General features: G+C 45.9%; 1 protein-coding gene across 1 annotated transcript in view; it reads right to left on the bottom strand.

The window, feature by feature from the left end:
• The window catches only part of LOC130491071 (zinc finger protein 493-like), a 67603-nt gene that overhangs the window by 50293 nt on the left and 2042 nt on the right, over positions 1–15268 (bottom strand). The window contains exons 3-4 of the mRNA XM_056864833.1: positions 6957–7065; positions 6266–6875 (exon numbers count right to left, since the gene is read on the bottom strand). Of these exons, the coding sequence (XP_056720811.1) occupies positions 6266–6875; positions 6957–7065 (719 nt within the window). The remainder of the gene's footprint in view (positions 1–6265; positions 6876–6956; positions 7066–15268) is intronic.

Below are 15268 nucleotides of genomic sequence, written 5' to 3'. Positions count from 1 at the left end.
AAAGGAATTGAATCAGACCATCCTGGCCTAGATTAGCTCTACGACATCCCTCCGCTATTTGCCAGGGAAGCAGAGTTACTCATGAGAAGCCAGGAAAGTGCCAGTAGCAAAGACAGGAGGGTGTAAAATCTCCACTCTATGACAAAAGTGGAGTACAGGTTTAGTGGGCAGACAGTCTGACGAGGGTCTCGGAGGTACAGGGCCAAATGGCCACGATGCAAATGGAAACTGCTGGCTGGAGTTCTCAGCCTAACCTACCTCACAGGGTTGTAGTGAAGATAAAGTGGATAAAGCAACAAATTAAGCCACTTTGGGTAACCACAAGGAGGAAAGGCAGTAGGACATTTCTTCTAAATCTAATTTGACCTACAGTTTCCCAGGAAAGTTTGCCAGTTTGATCCCCGAGGCTTTTCCTTTGTACATCATTGCCACAAACCTTTTGTCAGAAGGCAGAGCTAGGCTTGTAAACCCCAGAAATTCCTGGAGATTTGGGGGTGCAGCCTAGGGAGGGTGGAGTTAGGGCAGGGAATGGGCCTCAGCAGGGGATAAGGACCTAGAGCTGATCGTTCGCAGGAGCCATTTTCTCCAGAGATAGTGATCGGTGTAGTGTGGGGATCACTTGTAATTCAGGGTGATCTCCAGGCCCCACCTAGAGGATGGCATCCCTAGGCAACTACCATTAAATATCACGAGCATGCATCTACCAATAGGACACAGCAATTGCAGCGGACGATGGGAAGCGGAGCGAGAAGGGGTGGGCTATCGTACATAATACCAGGAAACAGGAAGGGGCCGGGGGTTCCTGGAGGTCACCTGGGCCAAGATGACCTTGCCAGTGGTCTACTGGCACATGATTGACATTGGAATCATCCTGTATGGGAAGCAGCAAAGATCTTGAGGAAGGGATTGTACTGAAAATACTTCCCAATATAGGCAACAATATGGCTAAACAGAACTTCAGGTGTTAACCCACAGAGGGCGCAGGGGTCTTTCCTTTATGAAAAAATACTGCGAGTGCAGCAAGCTTTGGGGTTGGTGAGGGGAGGGAGCAGGCGGGGTCTAGTCTATATTAATAAAGGGACCTGCCTGTCATTATTTTTGTGGCAGTCAGACCCCCGCAGGAAACTTGGCCATCAGCTTTAGGATGATCTTGGGAGGCCAAAATTCACCTCCTTGTTCTTCCGAACGTCCAGAAAAATATTCCAATTGCAGAGCAGAGAGGAGAGAAAGGATTCCCCCCTACCCATCCATCTTGGTCTCTGTTAGCAATATTAAATGATGGGCCTGATCCGTGCCTGGCTTGGCTCCCCCTGAGACTCCTCTAAGCTTGACAAAGAAGATCAGAACATTAGGAAGAGAAGCACTTGACTTACAAATCCATACGCATCACCTGGACCCTGGCTGCTGTGTCTCTTGCTTGGCTTCTCTTCTCCCACATACCACCGTCCTCCCTCACCATCCCTCTCACAAAACAGACCTGCTCACAGATGACTCTCGTTTTCCCTCTGCCCACATTCTGCCTGCAACTTTCCATCAAACCCAGCCGATTCCACTCCAAGGACTGGGGCCTCAGGAGGGTCTCAAGCAGGGGACCTTTCCCAGCCCTGCAACACAAAACCTTCCTGCCATCATTGAACTCCGGACTTTTGAGGTGCAGGACAGGAGCTCTGCCAGTGAGCGAGGGCCCCTGCTCTGGCCTCGTCCAATCAACAAGGCCATTCCTCCTCTCCTCCCATCAGCCTCAAACAAAGGACTGTGGAAGAACCACTCTGCACCAAAATAGAAAGGCCAAAAAAGTAGCCCCAGGGATTTGCTAGCAGGACCAAGACTGCCAATCAGAGCCCTCTTCACCAACAGACTGCTCTTTACAGCATCTAAGTATTTAGTGCTTTCTTTTTCAGGTGCTGTTAAGATCCCCAGGTGCGGGATCTCCATTCTTTCCTCTGGGGCAAATGGAAATGTGTCCTGAAGTTCAAGAGAGTCAAAGGAAGATGCTACCCACTCCCTTCTCTTCTGTGTTCATAATGAAAGGGAAGCAATCCTTACCCAGAGAGGCCAGGGTCTCGTAATTTTCCTCCATAACTTCCCAGAAGAGTTCTCTTTGGCCTGGATCCAACAGAGCCCATTCCTCCTCTGTGAAGAACACGGCTACCTCCTCCAAGGTCACTGCAGATCTCTGAAAGAGGAAAAGATGGCCCAGTTTAACATTGATTTGTCAAGTTCAATTAAATGAAAAAATGAAGAGAAAAAAACAACCCTCCCCATTTGACTGTGTAGCGGGTTCAACAACCGAACTACTTTGCATGTGTAACCGCAGACATACACAGAAACTGTAATTCCACAGAAGGACTCTGCTTTAAACAAAAGTTTCTGCAGAGGCTTTCTGTGTTACTCTTAAACTTGTGTCCAGCTCTACAAACAAAAACTGGACTAATTACGGCCATCCTGTCTTTTGCTCTCTTTCCCCCCTAACGATCCGAGGCCGTGGGATCCTCAGGGCTTGGCGGGTGAGACGTTCAGGGTCAAGAACACCCAGCACAAACCTCAGAGATCTTTTCAGAGATTTATGCTCTGTGGAATGACTGCAGTCTTTAAACGCCTTTAAACTGGAAGTAAACTACTGCATCGTCTCAGTAAATGTAGAATTTCATACAACAGAAACTGTTTCGGGCAAAGATTTATACATGGCAGGAGATTTCCTGAATGGGGGGATTATTCTTATCTAGAACAACAAGAGGAAAACTGGGAGACTCAAAATTGGCACCAGCGTCGGAATGACTGTGGGAGTCCCAGGGCCCAAAGTCCAGGGGATGGAAACCTCTTGGCCCAGATGAACAACAGAAAATCCCTCTAATATTTTGCAACGAGAGTGATGGTCAACTCAGGGGAGGCCAGGAAGGCGGAGGCCGGACAGGCAGGGAGCCTGAATCAGATCCCCCTCCGACCTTTACAAAGCTTCAGACCGGTTGCCAGTCCAGAGATGATCTTGAGGATGGTGCTCATTGGGATCCTACACCAGAGAAAGCAAGAGTAGGCACAGAAAATACAAATAGCAGCATATGGCCGTGACACACCAGGGCATCGAGCCACCAACAGGCCACTAACCCCGGTGGATCCGATCAGGGGTCCGTTGGGCCTTTAAGAACAAAGGCAGCCCTGGCTGGTTGCAGAGAAAACTTCCTCCCTTCCGCCCCCCTCTTTCCCCTCCGCTTCACACGTGTCTTCTCTCCCCCTCTCCTTGCCCAAGAACTTTGCTGCATGAAACCCTCCACTGACTCACCTCCCCTGCAGACGTGCAAAAGCCAGGTCCTCCCTCCGGCCGGGGGGAGCCAGAAAGAGGAGAGACCCCCAGGGGCTCCATTGCCCACAATGGTCCTTCTCCCTCTCTGAGAAGAGCCGCCCCGTCCAACACGTGGGAAAGGCAGGGCTGAGATCAATGGCGCGCGCAAGGCCTTGTGGGAAATGTAGTTCCCTTCGACAACCAGACCCAGAGGGAGGAACAGAAGTCTTTGGAAAGAGGGGGTTTCTTGGCTCTCCTGGGGCTGGGAGGGGGTGGGGGGTGGGGGGGCCGCTTCTTCTGACTAGCTGGAGAGATGCTGAAAGAGCAGAAGGCGATGGGGAAGGAGAAACCTCTTCTGCCCAAATCTTTAGGGTTTGTTAACAGCACTTTGTTCTGCTGCTGGGAAGCGCCCTGTTCCGAGGACAGGGGTTAAAAGGGCAGCTGTGGATGGGGACATTTCTGGAGGTTTGGGGCTGGAGGATGGGGAGGACAGGGACCTCCTCTGGACTTCAGTGCCGCAGAGCCCCCCACCTCCCACAGCAGCCATCCTCTCCAGGGGAACCGACCTCTGCCGCCTGGAGCTCAGGTTGTCATAGTGGGGGATCTCCAGGCCCCACCTGAAGGTTACTAAGAACAAGACAGCACCGATGGCTAAGTAGTATACCAGGGAAGTATAGGTCGTTCAACAATATAATACACAACGTTCTACAATAAAGCCTCCTCAAAACAACGATCTCAAGTGTGATTATTTCAAAATATTTTTTTTCAAAATCATCACGCTTGAGATCATTTGGGGAAGGCTTTATTGTAGAACGTTGTGTATTATATTGTTGAACGACCTATAGTTACCTATACTACCTATACCACTTATCCATCGGTGCTGTCTTGTCCTTAGTATCCTTGGAGCTTCAGCTTGGAGGGTGTCCTCTTTGAATTCTAATTCCCACCCGAAGGTTGGCAACCACACCCTTCACCTAACTTTTGTATCGGTAAATAAGCAAATATTGGAAAGGCCAGAGTTCATCTAGTAGTACCTAGGTTTCTCACCAGGGGACAAGACTCTGGCTACTAGCTCTCTTTCTTTGCCTGTCAGCCGACAGGCGGAGAAAGAGAGCTTAAGGGAAGAACCAGACATTTTAGTCAGGAAGCTTCTTTTTTTCCACTTTTGTGCCAGAGTTCATCTACTAGTAACTTGTAGGTTTCTCACCAATTGCTTTCTCTCGGGTTGCAGCTTCTGGGCTCCGTGCCTCATAAAGCACATTTTGGGACATTTAGAATCACAGAGCTGGAAGGGGCCATACCGGCCATCTAGTCCAACCCCCTGCTTAGTGGAGGATCAGCCTAGGGAGAGCCAACGTGGCACATTGGTTAGGAGCGATGGACTCTAAACTGGAGAAGTGGGTTTGATTCGCCACTCCTCTACATAAGCAGCGGACTCTAATCTGGTGAACTGGGTTGGTTTCCCCCCTCCAACACATGAAGCCAGCTGGGTGACCTTGGGCTAGTCACAGTTCTCTTAGAGCTCTCTCAGCCTCACCTGCCTCACAAGGTGTCTGTTGTGGGGACAGGGAAGGAAGTTGTAAGCCAGTTTGATTCTCTTTAAAGGGTAGAGAAAATTGGCATATAAAACCAACTCTTCTTTGTCTTCTTCTTACCCCAATTAGATATTCTCCTTTTTGTTGGGGGAATTGGCATATAAAAACCAAGTCTTCGTCGTCGTCTTCTTACCCCAATTAATCCTTTTAGTGGGGGAATTATATTGTGGAAATGTAGTTTAGCATGAGGTTTGGGGTGCAGGATATTTTAATGGAATTTCATGGTGATGGGCACACCAGCAGGAAGACTGTCAATAAAGAAGCGTATAAATTTTAAGGTATTTTATTGAAATTAACTTGGATCGTGCACACATACACAGCAAAAACCACACACCTGATTTACACAAGTCTATGAGATCAAAGGGAAGAGGGGTGGAGCAAGGATCTGAGGATTACAAAAATGAGAAACAATGCTCAAGATAGTATCCGACACAGTTTGTCAAACCACGCAGAGGATGGAATTTCAGAATTAGAACTCAGTGCCATCTGAACAGTGTAACTGCATTGATTGTGGAACGGCCTACCCGAGGAGGTCAGGAAGGCTCCACTCTCCTGGCTTTCTGCCAACTATGCAATACTGGATTATTTAAGAGGGCTTTCTACGTGGGCAATACAGGTGCACTGTACTAAATGTTTCACAAAGTTACTTGGATAAATTATTAGGCACTGTGGTTTATATACTATGGTGTTTAGCATGCTGAAACAAGGGCCCTACTGTGGAATGTTTGTATCATTTATGGTTTTGATTTAGGTTTCCTGATCTTTGAAAGAAAGTTTTGGTAAGTGGGCATTCAAAAAATATTGAGAGTCCTTGTTCTTTCAGATGGTCCTTTGCATATAAGGTAATAGTCAGTAAAGACTCTCCCAATATCTTCTTGTTTATTTTGTATCTTCCTGTCCCTTTTAATTCCACAATCAATTTTTTTCATTGTTCCTGGCACTGGTATTCAAATGCCTCTGAACATGGAGACTCCTTGGTAGACCGGCCCTCCATGAAATTTAATAGACAATATGACACCGTTTCAAATTATTCTAACTTCCCGCTGGAAAATTATGGCCCTGCATTTTATAAGAGGTAATGTGAGGTATTAAGCTATCTCACCGCCTTGGTGAATTACCCATTAACAAAACAGGATTTTACAGAGAAATGTAAGAGGGTTTTAGAGAAAAATAAGTTGGTTAAAAAAAGAAGTTTTTATTGGGGGGGTTTAGGGTACAAAATTAAAAAGGATATGGGAAAGGGAAAAGGGGGTAAACAGATAAGTTTCTTGCCCATGTGATCGGTTGGCTCTTTGCCCATGTGAATCTTGTGCTGTAAGGTAACACTTCGACTCTGATTGAACCCCTTTCCACACTCCAACCCTTTATATGGCTTCACCCCTGTGTGAACCTTTTGATGTCTAGTTACGAAGGCATTCCGAGAGAAGCCCTTTCCACACTCCAAGCATTTATATGGCTTCTCCCCTGTGTGAACCTTTCTATGTCTAGTTAGGGACTCATTCCGAGAGAAGCACTTTCCACACTCCAAGCACTGATATGGCTTCTCCCCTGTGTGGACCCTCTGATGTGCAGTAAGGTCGAAATTCCAAAAGAAGCACTTTCCACACTCCAAGCATTTATATGGCTTCGCCCTTGTATGAATCTTTTTATGTTTAGTTAGGTTGTTATTATGAGAGAAGCACTTTCCACACTCCAAGCATTTATATGGCTTCTCCCCTGTGTGAACCCTTTGATGATTAGTTAGGTAGTCATTGCAAGAGAAGCACTTTCCACACACTAAGCATTTATATGGCTTCTCACCTATGTGACTCTTCTGATGTTGAGTTAGGTAGCTATTTAGAGTGAAGCACTTCCCACATTCCAAGCATTTATATGGCTTCTCTCCTGTGTGAACCCTTTGATGTTTAGTTAGGTAGCTATTTAGAGAGAAGCACTTTCCACACTCCAAGCATTTATATAGCTTGTCTCTTGTGTGAACCCTTCGATGTTTAGTTAAGTTGCTATTATGAGAGAAACATTTTCCACACTCCAAGCATTTATATGGCTTCTGTATTGCTTCCCTTTTCTTTCTGCAGCCTCGCTTTGGAACTGCTTGATCCCTAGATTTTTCTTCCACCTGCTGATCATTGTCTTTTTCCACAACTATCCTTCCAGATTCCTTCTCACACATCATCTCCCTCACATCTGCAACTGCAAAAGAAAGGCAGATATCAAATAAGAATGAAAAAATATTAATAACAGTTAGCAGGTACAGTCAGTGGTCAATGGGTTTTTCTACAATGAAAGTGTGGGGCCTGAAAAAACTTTAGCAATATTTACCCACAAGCTAGGATGTCTTGGAAAAGGAGAAATGGGTGACCAAAGGATAGGGCAGTGATGGCGAACCTTTTAGAGACCGAGTGCCCAAACTGCAACCAAAAACCCACTTATTTATCGCCGAGTGCCAATGCGGCAATTTAACCTGAATACCACCCCCAGAGGGGGCCCAGAGGGAGAGGCTAGAGTTGCCAAGTTCCTCTTCGCCATGAGTGGGAGGTTTTTGGGGTGGCGCCTGAGGAGGGCGGGGTTTGGGGAAGGACTTCAGTGCCATAGAGTCCAATTGCCAAAGTGGCAATTTTTTCCAGGGGAACTGATCTCTATTGGTTGGAGATCACCTGTAATAGCAGATCTCCAGCTAGTACCTGGAGATTGGCAACTAGTTCCTTAGTGTTTTCTCTCTACATATCAAGACAAATGGAAAGGTGTTTGGAGGATAGCTTGTGGGCACTTCAAAGGTGGAATAGGACTACACGCCCCTCCGCCCGCACAGACCCAGAGGGTGCCGGAGAAGCCGCTGGAGGGAAAGAAGGAAGGAAAGAAGGGAAGGGAGGGGGAAAGGGAAGGAAGGGAGGGAGAGAAAGAAAGAAAAAGAGAGAGAAAGGGAGAAAGAAATGGAGCAAGGGAGAGAAAGAAAAGGACAGAGGGAGACAGAAAAAGAAAGAGGCCATTTATGCATGGGAGGTTTTGTCTTGGATTTGCCACTCGGTGGGGCTCGGCGGCAGGCTTGTGAGAGGCGAGCAGGGTGGGGCAGAGGGCGCCTCCTTCGCACCCACCGACCAGCCATGCCCCTCCGCCCGCACAGGCCCAGAGGGCGCCGAAGAAGCCGCCGGCCATGCCGAGTGTGAGCGCTCGGCTTCTGTTCCCCGCTCTCCCACCCGCCTGGCCGGCTGCGCACGCTCCAGCGGCGGCAATGGCGGCAGCTTCTGTGGGAGAGTCTGGGGGCCACAGCCAATGATGTCGGAGGTTCCCCACCCCTGGGCTACAGCCTCCCCCATCCGGGGTGGGGCAGAGCCGGAAAGGCCAGCGGCTTGGAGGAACAGTGAGTGCCGGCAGAAAGGGCTACGCGTGCCGGAAGTGGCACCCGTGCCATAGGTTCGCCAACACGGGGATAGGGGGATACTTGTTTCTGTTGCAGAAAGGTGCTTGAGACCACATTAAGGTTAATATGTTTGTTTGTTTTGGTGTTTAGTCAGAGAACACACAGAAAAAGAATAGGGAAAGAAATCTGGTTTTTTAAATCTTGAATGTTACTGAAATGACATTTCTAAAAAACGAATTTGACCCCGGCTTGCAGCAAATCTGGGGGGAAAGTACAATGGGCAGTTATAACACCATGCAATAGAAGCAGTGCCTGTAACATAAAAAACAAATGCCTTCAGTGGCATTGCTAGGCCACAACACAATATTGTCAGCCTTCAAGCCTTGGTTTCTGTATGTTTGAGGCAGAGTAAGGCAACAGTACCCATTTGAGGGCTGCTTTGGCCTTTCAGGGAGGATTCCCCTGGGCCAGGCCCAGCACATAAACCATGGATTCTGATGTCTGTACACTAATGCACAGAGTATAGGAAACGAGCAGGAAGAACTTGAAGCCCTAATACAGGAAGACAGTTTTGACCTAACTGGCATTACTGAAACTTAGCGGGATATCACTCACGATTTGAATATTAAGATTGAGGGGTACAACTTGTTTAAAAGGGACAGACAGATAAGGAAGGGGGGAGGAGTAGCATTGTATGCCAAAGATGTGCATACTTGTGAAGAAATACCTGAATCTGAGCATGGTAGTTCAGATGAGTCTATGGGCAAAAATAAAATAAAAGGAGTAAAAAATAATTGTGATATTATGGTGGAGGTCTGCTATCGACCACCAAACCAGGCAGAGGACTTGGATGAGACACTCCTAGACCAGATTACAAAGTTCCCAAAGAGACGGGACACGGTGGTCATGGGAGACTTTAATTAACTGGATATCTGTTGGAAGTCCAACTCTGCTAAAAATGCAAGATCCAATAAATTCCTGACTTGCCTTGCTGGTCCAGATGTTTCAATTGTGGTACACAGCCTAAACCACAATACCAATAATATATATAGTAGGTGCAAAGAGTGCACCTCAATGTTACAACCAAAAATGTCCCCATTATAGCTTGCAGCCTAGAGTAGAGACAGTGACAGACGGGTATCCGGCAGGAATGCTGACCTGTCCTTGCTCTTCTGGCTCTATTGATTCATTAGCTCATGTGCTCTTGGAATGCCACTTTATGAGGAACTTCGATAACATTATATCTCTCCCCTTTCAAAATTAGGGGGGGCCATCTCATACACGGAAGGTGGCTGTTAGGTGGAGAAAGAGAGCAAGGGGAAGAGTCTTGTCCCCTGGCTGCTGGCATTGGGCGTTCAAACCGGTCACCGCCCCCGTCAGGGGTGATGGTGACCGGGTTGAATGCTGGGCGCCGGCATCAGGGGACAAGACTCTGGCTACTAGCTCTCTTTCTCCGCCTGTCAGCCGACAGGTGGAGAAAGAGAGCTTAAGATGCCCCCATGTATAAGGCGACCCCTTTTTTCCCTTCAGTTTCCCTTTAAAAAATAAGGGTCGTCTTATACATGGGGCTTATAGACGGAAAAATACGGTAATTGGTGCGTTATGGCTTGTTATAAAAAAGAGCAAGGGTCGAGTAGCACCTTAAAGACTAACAAAAATATTTTCTGGCAGGGTATGAGCTTGTTATGGTTTGTGTGTCTTGTGATATATATATGTATGTATAGGATTAGTAGTTGTGCACATTTAGGATTATATTGGATTGTTAATAGATAAGATTGGATGTTGAATACATTTTTGATATTGTGAAGTGTATTGTGGCCATTCTATGTGACTTCAGTTTTACTGTTCCTATTACATAGGTTGGTGTTGTGTTTAGCTCTATATTGTCTTGCTGGCAACTTCCTATTCCAGAAAGGGGACAGGGAAACCAGGGGATCTGCTATCTTAGATTTGATTCTCACCATCAGGGAAGAACTGGCTGATGAAATACTGAAGGCGCAATCACAAACCATTCCTACAAGAAGGGAAAATGGGAGGATCCTAAAGAGGCCAGGGTGGCTCCAAAAACAGCATTTTAAAGATTTGAGAAGTAAAAAAGGCTCATTTAGGAAGTGGAAGGAGGGCCTTATAACCAAAGCGGAATATAAACAAATAACTAGTGCTTGTAGGGAGAGTGTTAGGAAAGCTAAAGGCTAGCGAGAGGTGCTAAACAACAAAAAAGGGTTCCTATGTACAGAGTAAGATTAAGAACAAGGACAAGATAAGCCCATTGCAGGGACCAGAAAGTGAAATTGTAACAAGAGATTAATAGAGGGCAGACCTCCTCAATTTCTTCTTTTCCTCAGTCTTTTCTTGCAAGGGAAAAGTTGCTCAACATGTCATAAACAGAACACATGATGAGGGAAAGGATTTCCAGGCTAGGATTGGCATTGGGTTGGTACACAAACACCTAGTTTCTTAAAATGAAACAATGTCCTCAGAGCCAGATGAATTGCATCCAAGGGTACTCAAAGAACTTGCAGATGTAATTTCTGAGCCTCTGTCCAAGAAGTCTTGGAGAACAGGTGAGGTGCCAGAAGACAGAAGGACAAAGGGAAAATTGCTTCAGATTACCCACATAAAAATGGCATAGACATGAAAGGAGATGGTTTAAAAAAAAGTGGAATAGCCACTTAAGGATGCCCAAAGGCACATGCCAGGCAAGTCGAAAGAGACAGTGTTTCTATGCTAATGCTAGACGCCTCAAAACAAAAATGGGGGAGTTAGAGTGCATGGTTTTAAGAGAAAACATAGATATAGTGAGCATTACAAAAACCTGGTGGAGGGGAAAACCAGTGGGATAAGGCCATCCCTGGTTATAAACTGTATAGAAATGACAGGGAAAAGCGTATTTGGGGGGGGGGGTGATGCTATGTATATCAAGGAAGCTAGAAATAAGCTAGAAACCATAAAAAGGGAAGACTTGTCCACAGAATCCTTATGGGTGACAATTTCAGGCCCCAAAGATGATTTAGTACCGGGGACGTTCTATCGGCCCCCTGACCAAACAGCTCAGGGTGATCTTGAGATGGAGAATGAAATTAGGGAAGCATGTAAAGGTAATGAAGTAGTAATAATGGGAGACTTTAACTATCCTCATATTGACTGGATAAATGTTTGCTCCAGTCAAGCCAAAGACAGAAAATTTTTAGACATCCTAAATGACTGTGCCCTCGAACAGGTGGTCATAGACCCAACCAGCGGGGAGGCAATCCTGGATTTAATACTCTGTGGTGCTGCCAGTGACTTAGTGCAGGATGTGGATGTAGTTGAGCCTGTTGGATCAAATTTAATTTGTACGTAAGTTGGAAAGTGACTGGGAAATCTCGCACAATTACCTTTGACTTTAAAAGAGATAACTTCTCTAAAATTAGAAACCTGGTAAAGAGCAAGTTGAAAGGAACAATTAGGAGGGTTAAATCTCTGGAAAAGGCTTGGGGGTTACTCAAATCCACATTACTAGAGGCTCAGCTAGCTTGTATGCCGCAGGTCAGGAAAGGTAGTAATAAGTCCAAGAGGTCACCACCATGGCTAACGGGTAAGGTGAAGGAAGCAATTAGAGAAAAAAAGGCTTCCTTCAGAGACTGGAAGGATTGCCCAAATGAGGCAAACAAAAGCAAACACAAACTTGCACAAAGGAAATGCAAACAGATAGAGATACAAAAAAATATTTTGAGGGGCATATTGCTAAACATCAAAACAAACAATAAGAAATTCTTTAAGTATATTAGGAGTAGGAAACCGGCTAGGGAAGCGGTTGGACCATTGGATGACAATGGGAATAAAGGAACACTAAGGGAGGATAGGTAAAAGCCCAGTGGCGCAGAGTGTTAAGCTGTAGTACTGCAGTCAAAGCTCTGCTCACAACCTGAGTTTGAGCCCAACGGAAGTTGGTTTCAGGTAGCTGGCTCAAGGTTGACTCAGCCTTCCATCCTTCCAAGGTCGGTAAAATGAGTACCCAGCTTGCTGGGGGTAAAGGGAAGATGACTGGGGAAGGCACTGGCAAACCACCCCTTAAACACAGTCTGCCTAGTAAACGTCGGGATGTGACGTCAACCCACGGGTCAAGAATGACCCGGTGCTTGCACAGGGGACCTTTACCTTTTTAAGGAGGCTAAAGCTATTGCTGAGAAACTAAATGAATTCTTCTCATCTGTCTTCACTGTTGAAGATACAGGGCAGATTCCTTCTCCTGAACAGAGATTTTGGAGAGGGGAGAATGAGGAACTAGGGCAAATAGTGGTAACAAGGCAGGAGGTCCTAGAACATTTAGACAAACTGCAAACTAACAAATCACATGGACCAGACGGTATTCATCAAATGGGAAATTGCTGAACTCCTAACAAAGATATGTAACATGACCCTTCGATCAGCCTCTATACCAGAGGACTGGAGAATGGCCAATGTAACATCCATTTATAAAAAAGGTTCCAGGGGGGACCCAGGAAATTACTGGCCAGTTAGCTTAATGTCTGTTCCAGGTAAATTGATGGAAAGCATAATTAAAGATAGAATTGTCTAGCATATAGAAGGGCAAGGACTGCTGAGCAAAACCCAACATGGCTTTTGTAAAGGTAGGTCCTGTCTTGCTAACCTATTAGAGATTTTTGAAAGTGTCAATAAGCCTGTGGAGATTGTCAAAAGCCTTTTGGAAATCCAAATACACAAAGTCCCCCACCAAAGACTGCTAAGCAAACTTCATAGTCATGGGATAAGAGGACAGGTTCTCTTATGGATTGAGAGCTGGCTGAAAAATAGGAAACAGAGAGTAGGAATCAATGGTCAGTTCTCACAATGGAGGGATGTGAGCAGTGGGGTCCCTCAGGGATCTGTGTTGGGACTGCTGCTTTTCAACCTGTTCATCAATGACCTGGAGTTGGGGTTGAACAGTGAAGTAGCCAATTTTGCAGATGACGCCAAATTATTTAGGGTGGTTAAAACAAAATCGGACTGTTAAGAGCTCCAAAAGGATCTCTACAAACTGGAAGAATGGGCATTAAAATGGCAAATTAGATTCAGTGTGAGCTAGTGTAAAGTGATGCATATTGGGGCAAAATATCCCACCTTCACATATACACTGATGGGATCTGTGCTGGCAGCAACAAACCAAGCGACAGATATCTTGGGGTGGTAGTGGATAGCTCAGTGAAGATGTCAACCCAGAGTGCGGCTGCTGTAAAAAAGGCAAATTCCATGCTGGCCATAATTAGATGAGTTGAGAATAAAACTGCTGATATCATACTGCCCTTGTACAAATCTATCGTGAGACCACACTTGGAATACTGTGTACAGTTCTGGTCAACATCTAAAAAAGGATATTACAGAGCTTGAGAAAGTGCAGAAAAGAGCAACCAAAATGATTAGGGCAACTGCCCTATGAGGAGAGGTTAAAATGCTTAGGGCTGTTTAGCTTGGAAAGTGGGCGGCTGAGGGGAGACATGATAAAGGTCTATAAAATTATGCATGGTTTGGGGAGAGTGGACAGGGAGAAGCTTTTCTCCCTCTCTCATAATACTAGAACGCGGGGTCATCTGCTGAAGCTGGAGGGTGAGAGATTCAAAACTGATAAAAGCAAGTATTACTTCGCACAACGCATAGTTAAATTGTGGAACTCCCTGCCCCAGGATGTGGCGATGGCTGCCAACTTGGAAGGCATTAAGAGGGGAGTGGACATGTTCATGGAGGAGAGGGGTATTCATGGCTACTAGTTATGATGCATACCCATTCTCTCCATGATCAGAGGAGCATGCTGAATATAAACCTAAACATTAGGAAGAACTTTCTGACGGTGAGGGCTGTTCAGTGGTGGAATGTGCTGCCTCGGAGGGTGGTGGAGTCCGTCTTTGGAGGTCTTTAAGCAGAGGCTAGATGGCCATCTGTCGGGAGTGCTTTGATTGTGGGATCCTGCATTGCCGGGCAAGGGTTGGGGTCATTGGGGATGTGTGGGGGGAGGTAGTTGTTAATTTCCTGCATTGTGCAGGGGGTTGGACTAGATGTGGAACACAAGCAGGATGGTGCTGCTGCAGTCATCTTGTTTGTGGGCTTTCTAGATGCACCTGGTTGGCCACTGTGTGAACAGACTTCTGGACTTGATGGACCTTGGTCTGATCCAGCAGGGCTTTTCTTATGTTCATATGAGGTGGGCAAATGTTGTCCCATCTTCAAGAAGGGAAAAAAGGAGGATCCAGGTAACTACCGACCCATCAGCTTCTATACCGGGAAAGGTTTTCAAACAAATCATCAAACAGTCAGTCCTTCAGCATTTAGAAAGGATGGATCTGATTACTAAGAGCCAGCACGGGTTTCTCAAGAATAAGTCGTGTCAGACTAATCTTATCTCCTTTTTTGTGTGTGACAAAGTTACTATTTTGCTGGATCAGCGGAATATTATAGACATAGTTTATCTTGATTTCAGTAAGGCTTTTGACAAGGTTCCACATAATATTCTTGTAGACAAATTGGGAAAATGTGGTTTAGTTCCTATTACTGTTAAGTGGATCTGTAACTGGTTGACAGATCACACCCAAAGAATGCTTGTTAATGGTTCCTCATCCACTTGGAGAAAAGTGACTAGTGGAGTGCCTCAGGGATTAGACCTGGGCCCTGTGTTGTTCAACGTCTTTATAAATGATTTGGATGAAGGAACAGAGGGGATGTTTATTAAATTTGCAGATGATACTAAAATGGGAGGGGTAGCAAATATGGTAGAAGACAAAGCCAGAATACAGGATGACAGGTTGGAGAGTTGGGTTAAAACTAATAAAATGAACATCAACAGAGATAAATGTAAAGTTCTGCATTTATGTAGGAAAAATCAAATGCAAAATTATAGGTTGGGGGAGACTTGTCTCAGCAGTAGTGTGTGTGAAAAGGATCTTGGGGTCTTAGTAGACCAAACACTGAACATGAGTCAGCAGTGTGATGCGGTAGCTAAAAAGGCAAATGCAATCACGTGAAATGATGGTATCGCTGTACTCTGCTCTGGTTAGACCTCAC

This window comes from Euleptes europaea, chromosome 1, assembly GCF_029931775.1.
Source record: "Euleptes europaea isolate rEulEur1 chromosome 1, rEulEur1.hap1, whole genome shotgun sequence".
Classification (NCBI taxonomy): Eukaryota; Metazoa; Chordata; class Lepidosauria; order Squamata; family Sphaerodactylidae; genus Euleptes; species Euleptes europaea.
The sequence above is the reverse complement of the archived record's forward strand: the minus strand, read 5'-3'. Positions and strand labels throughout refer to the sequence as shown.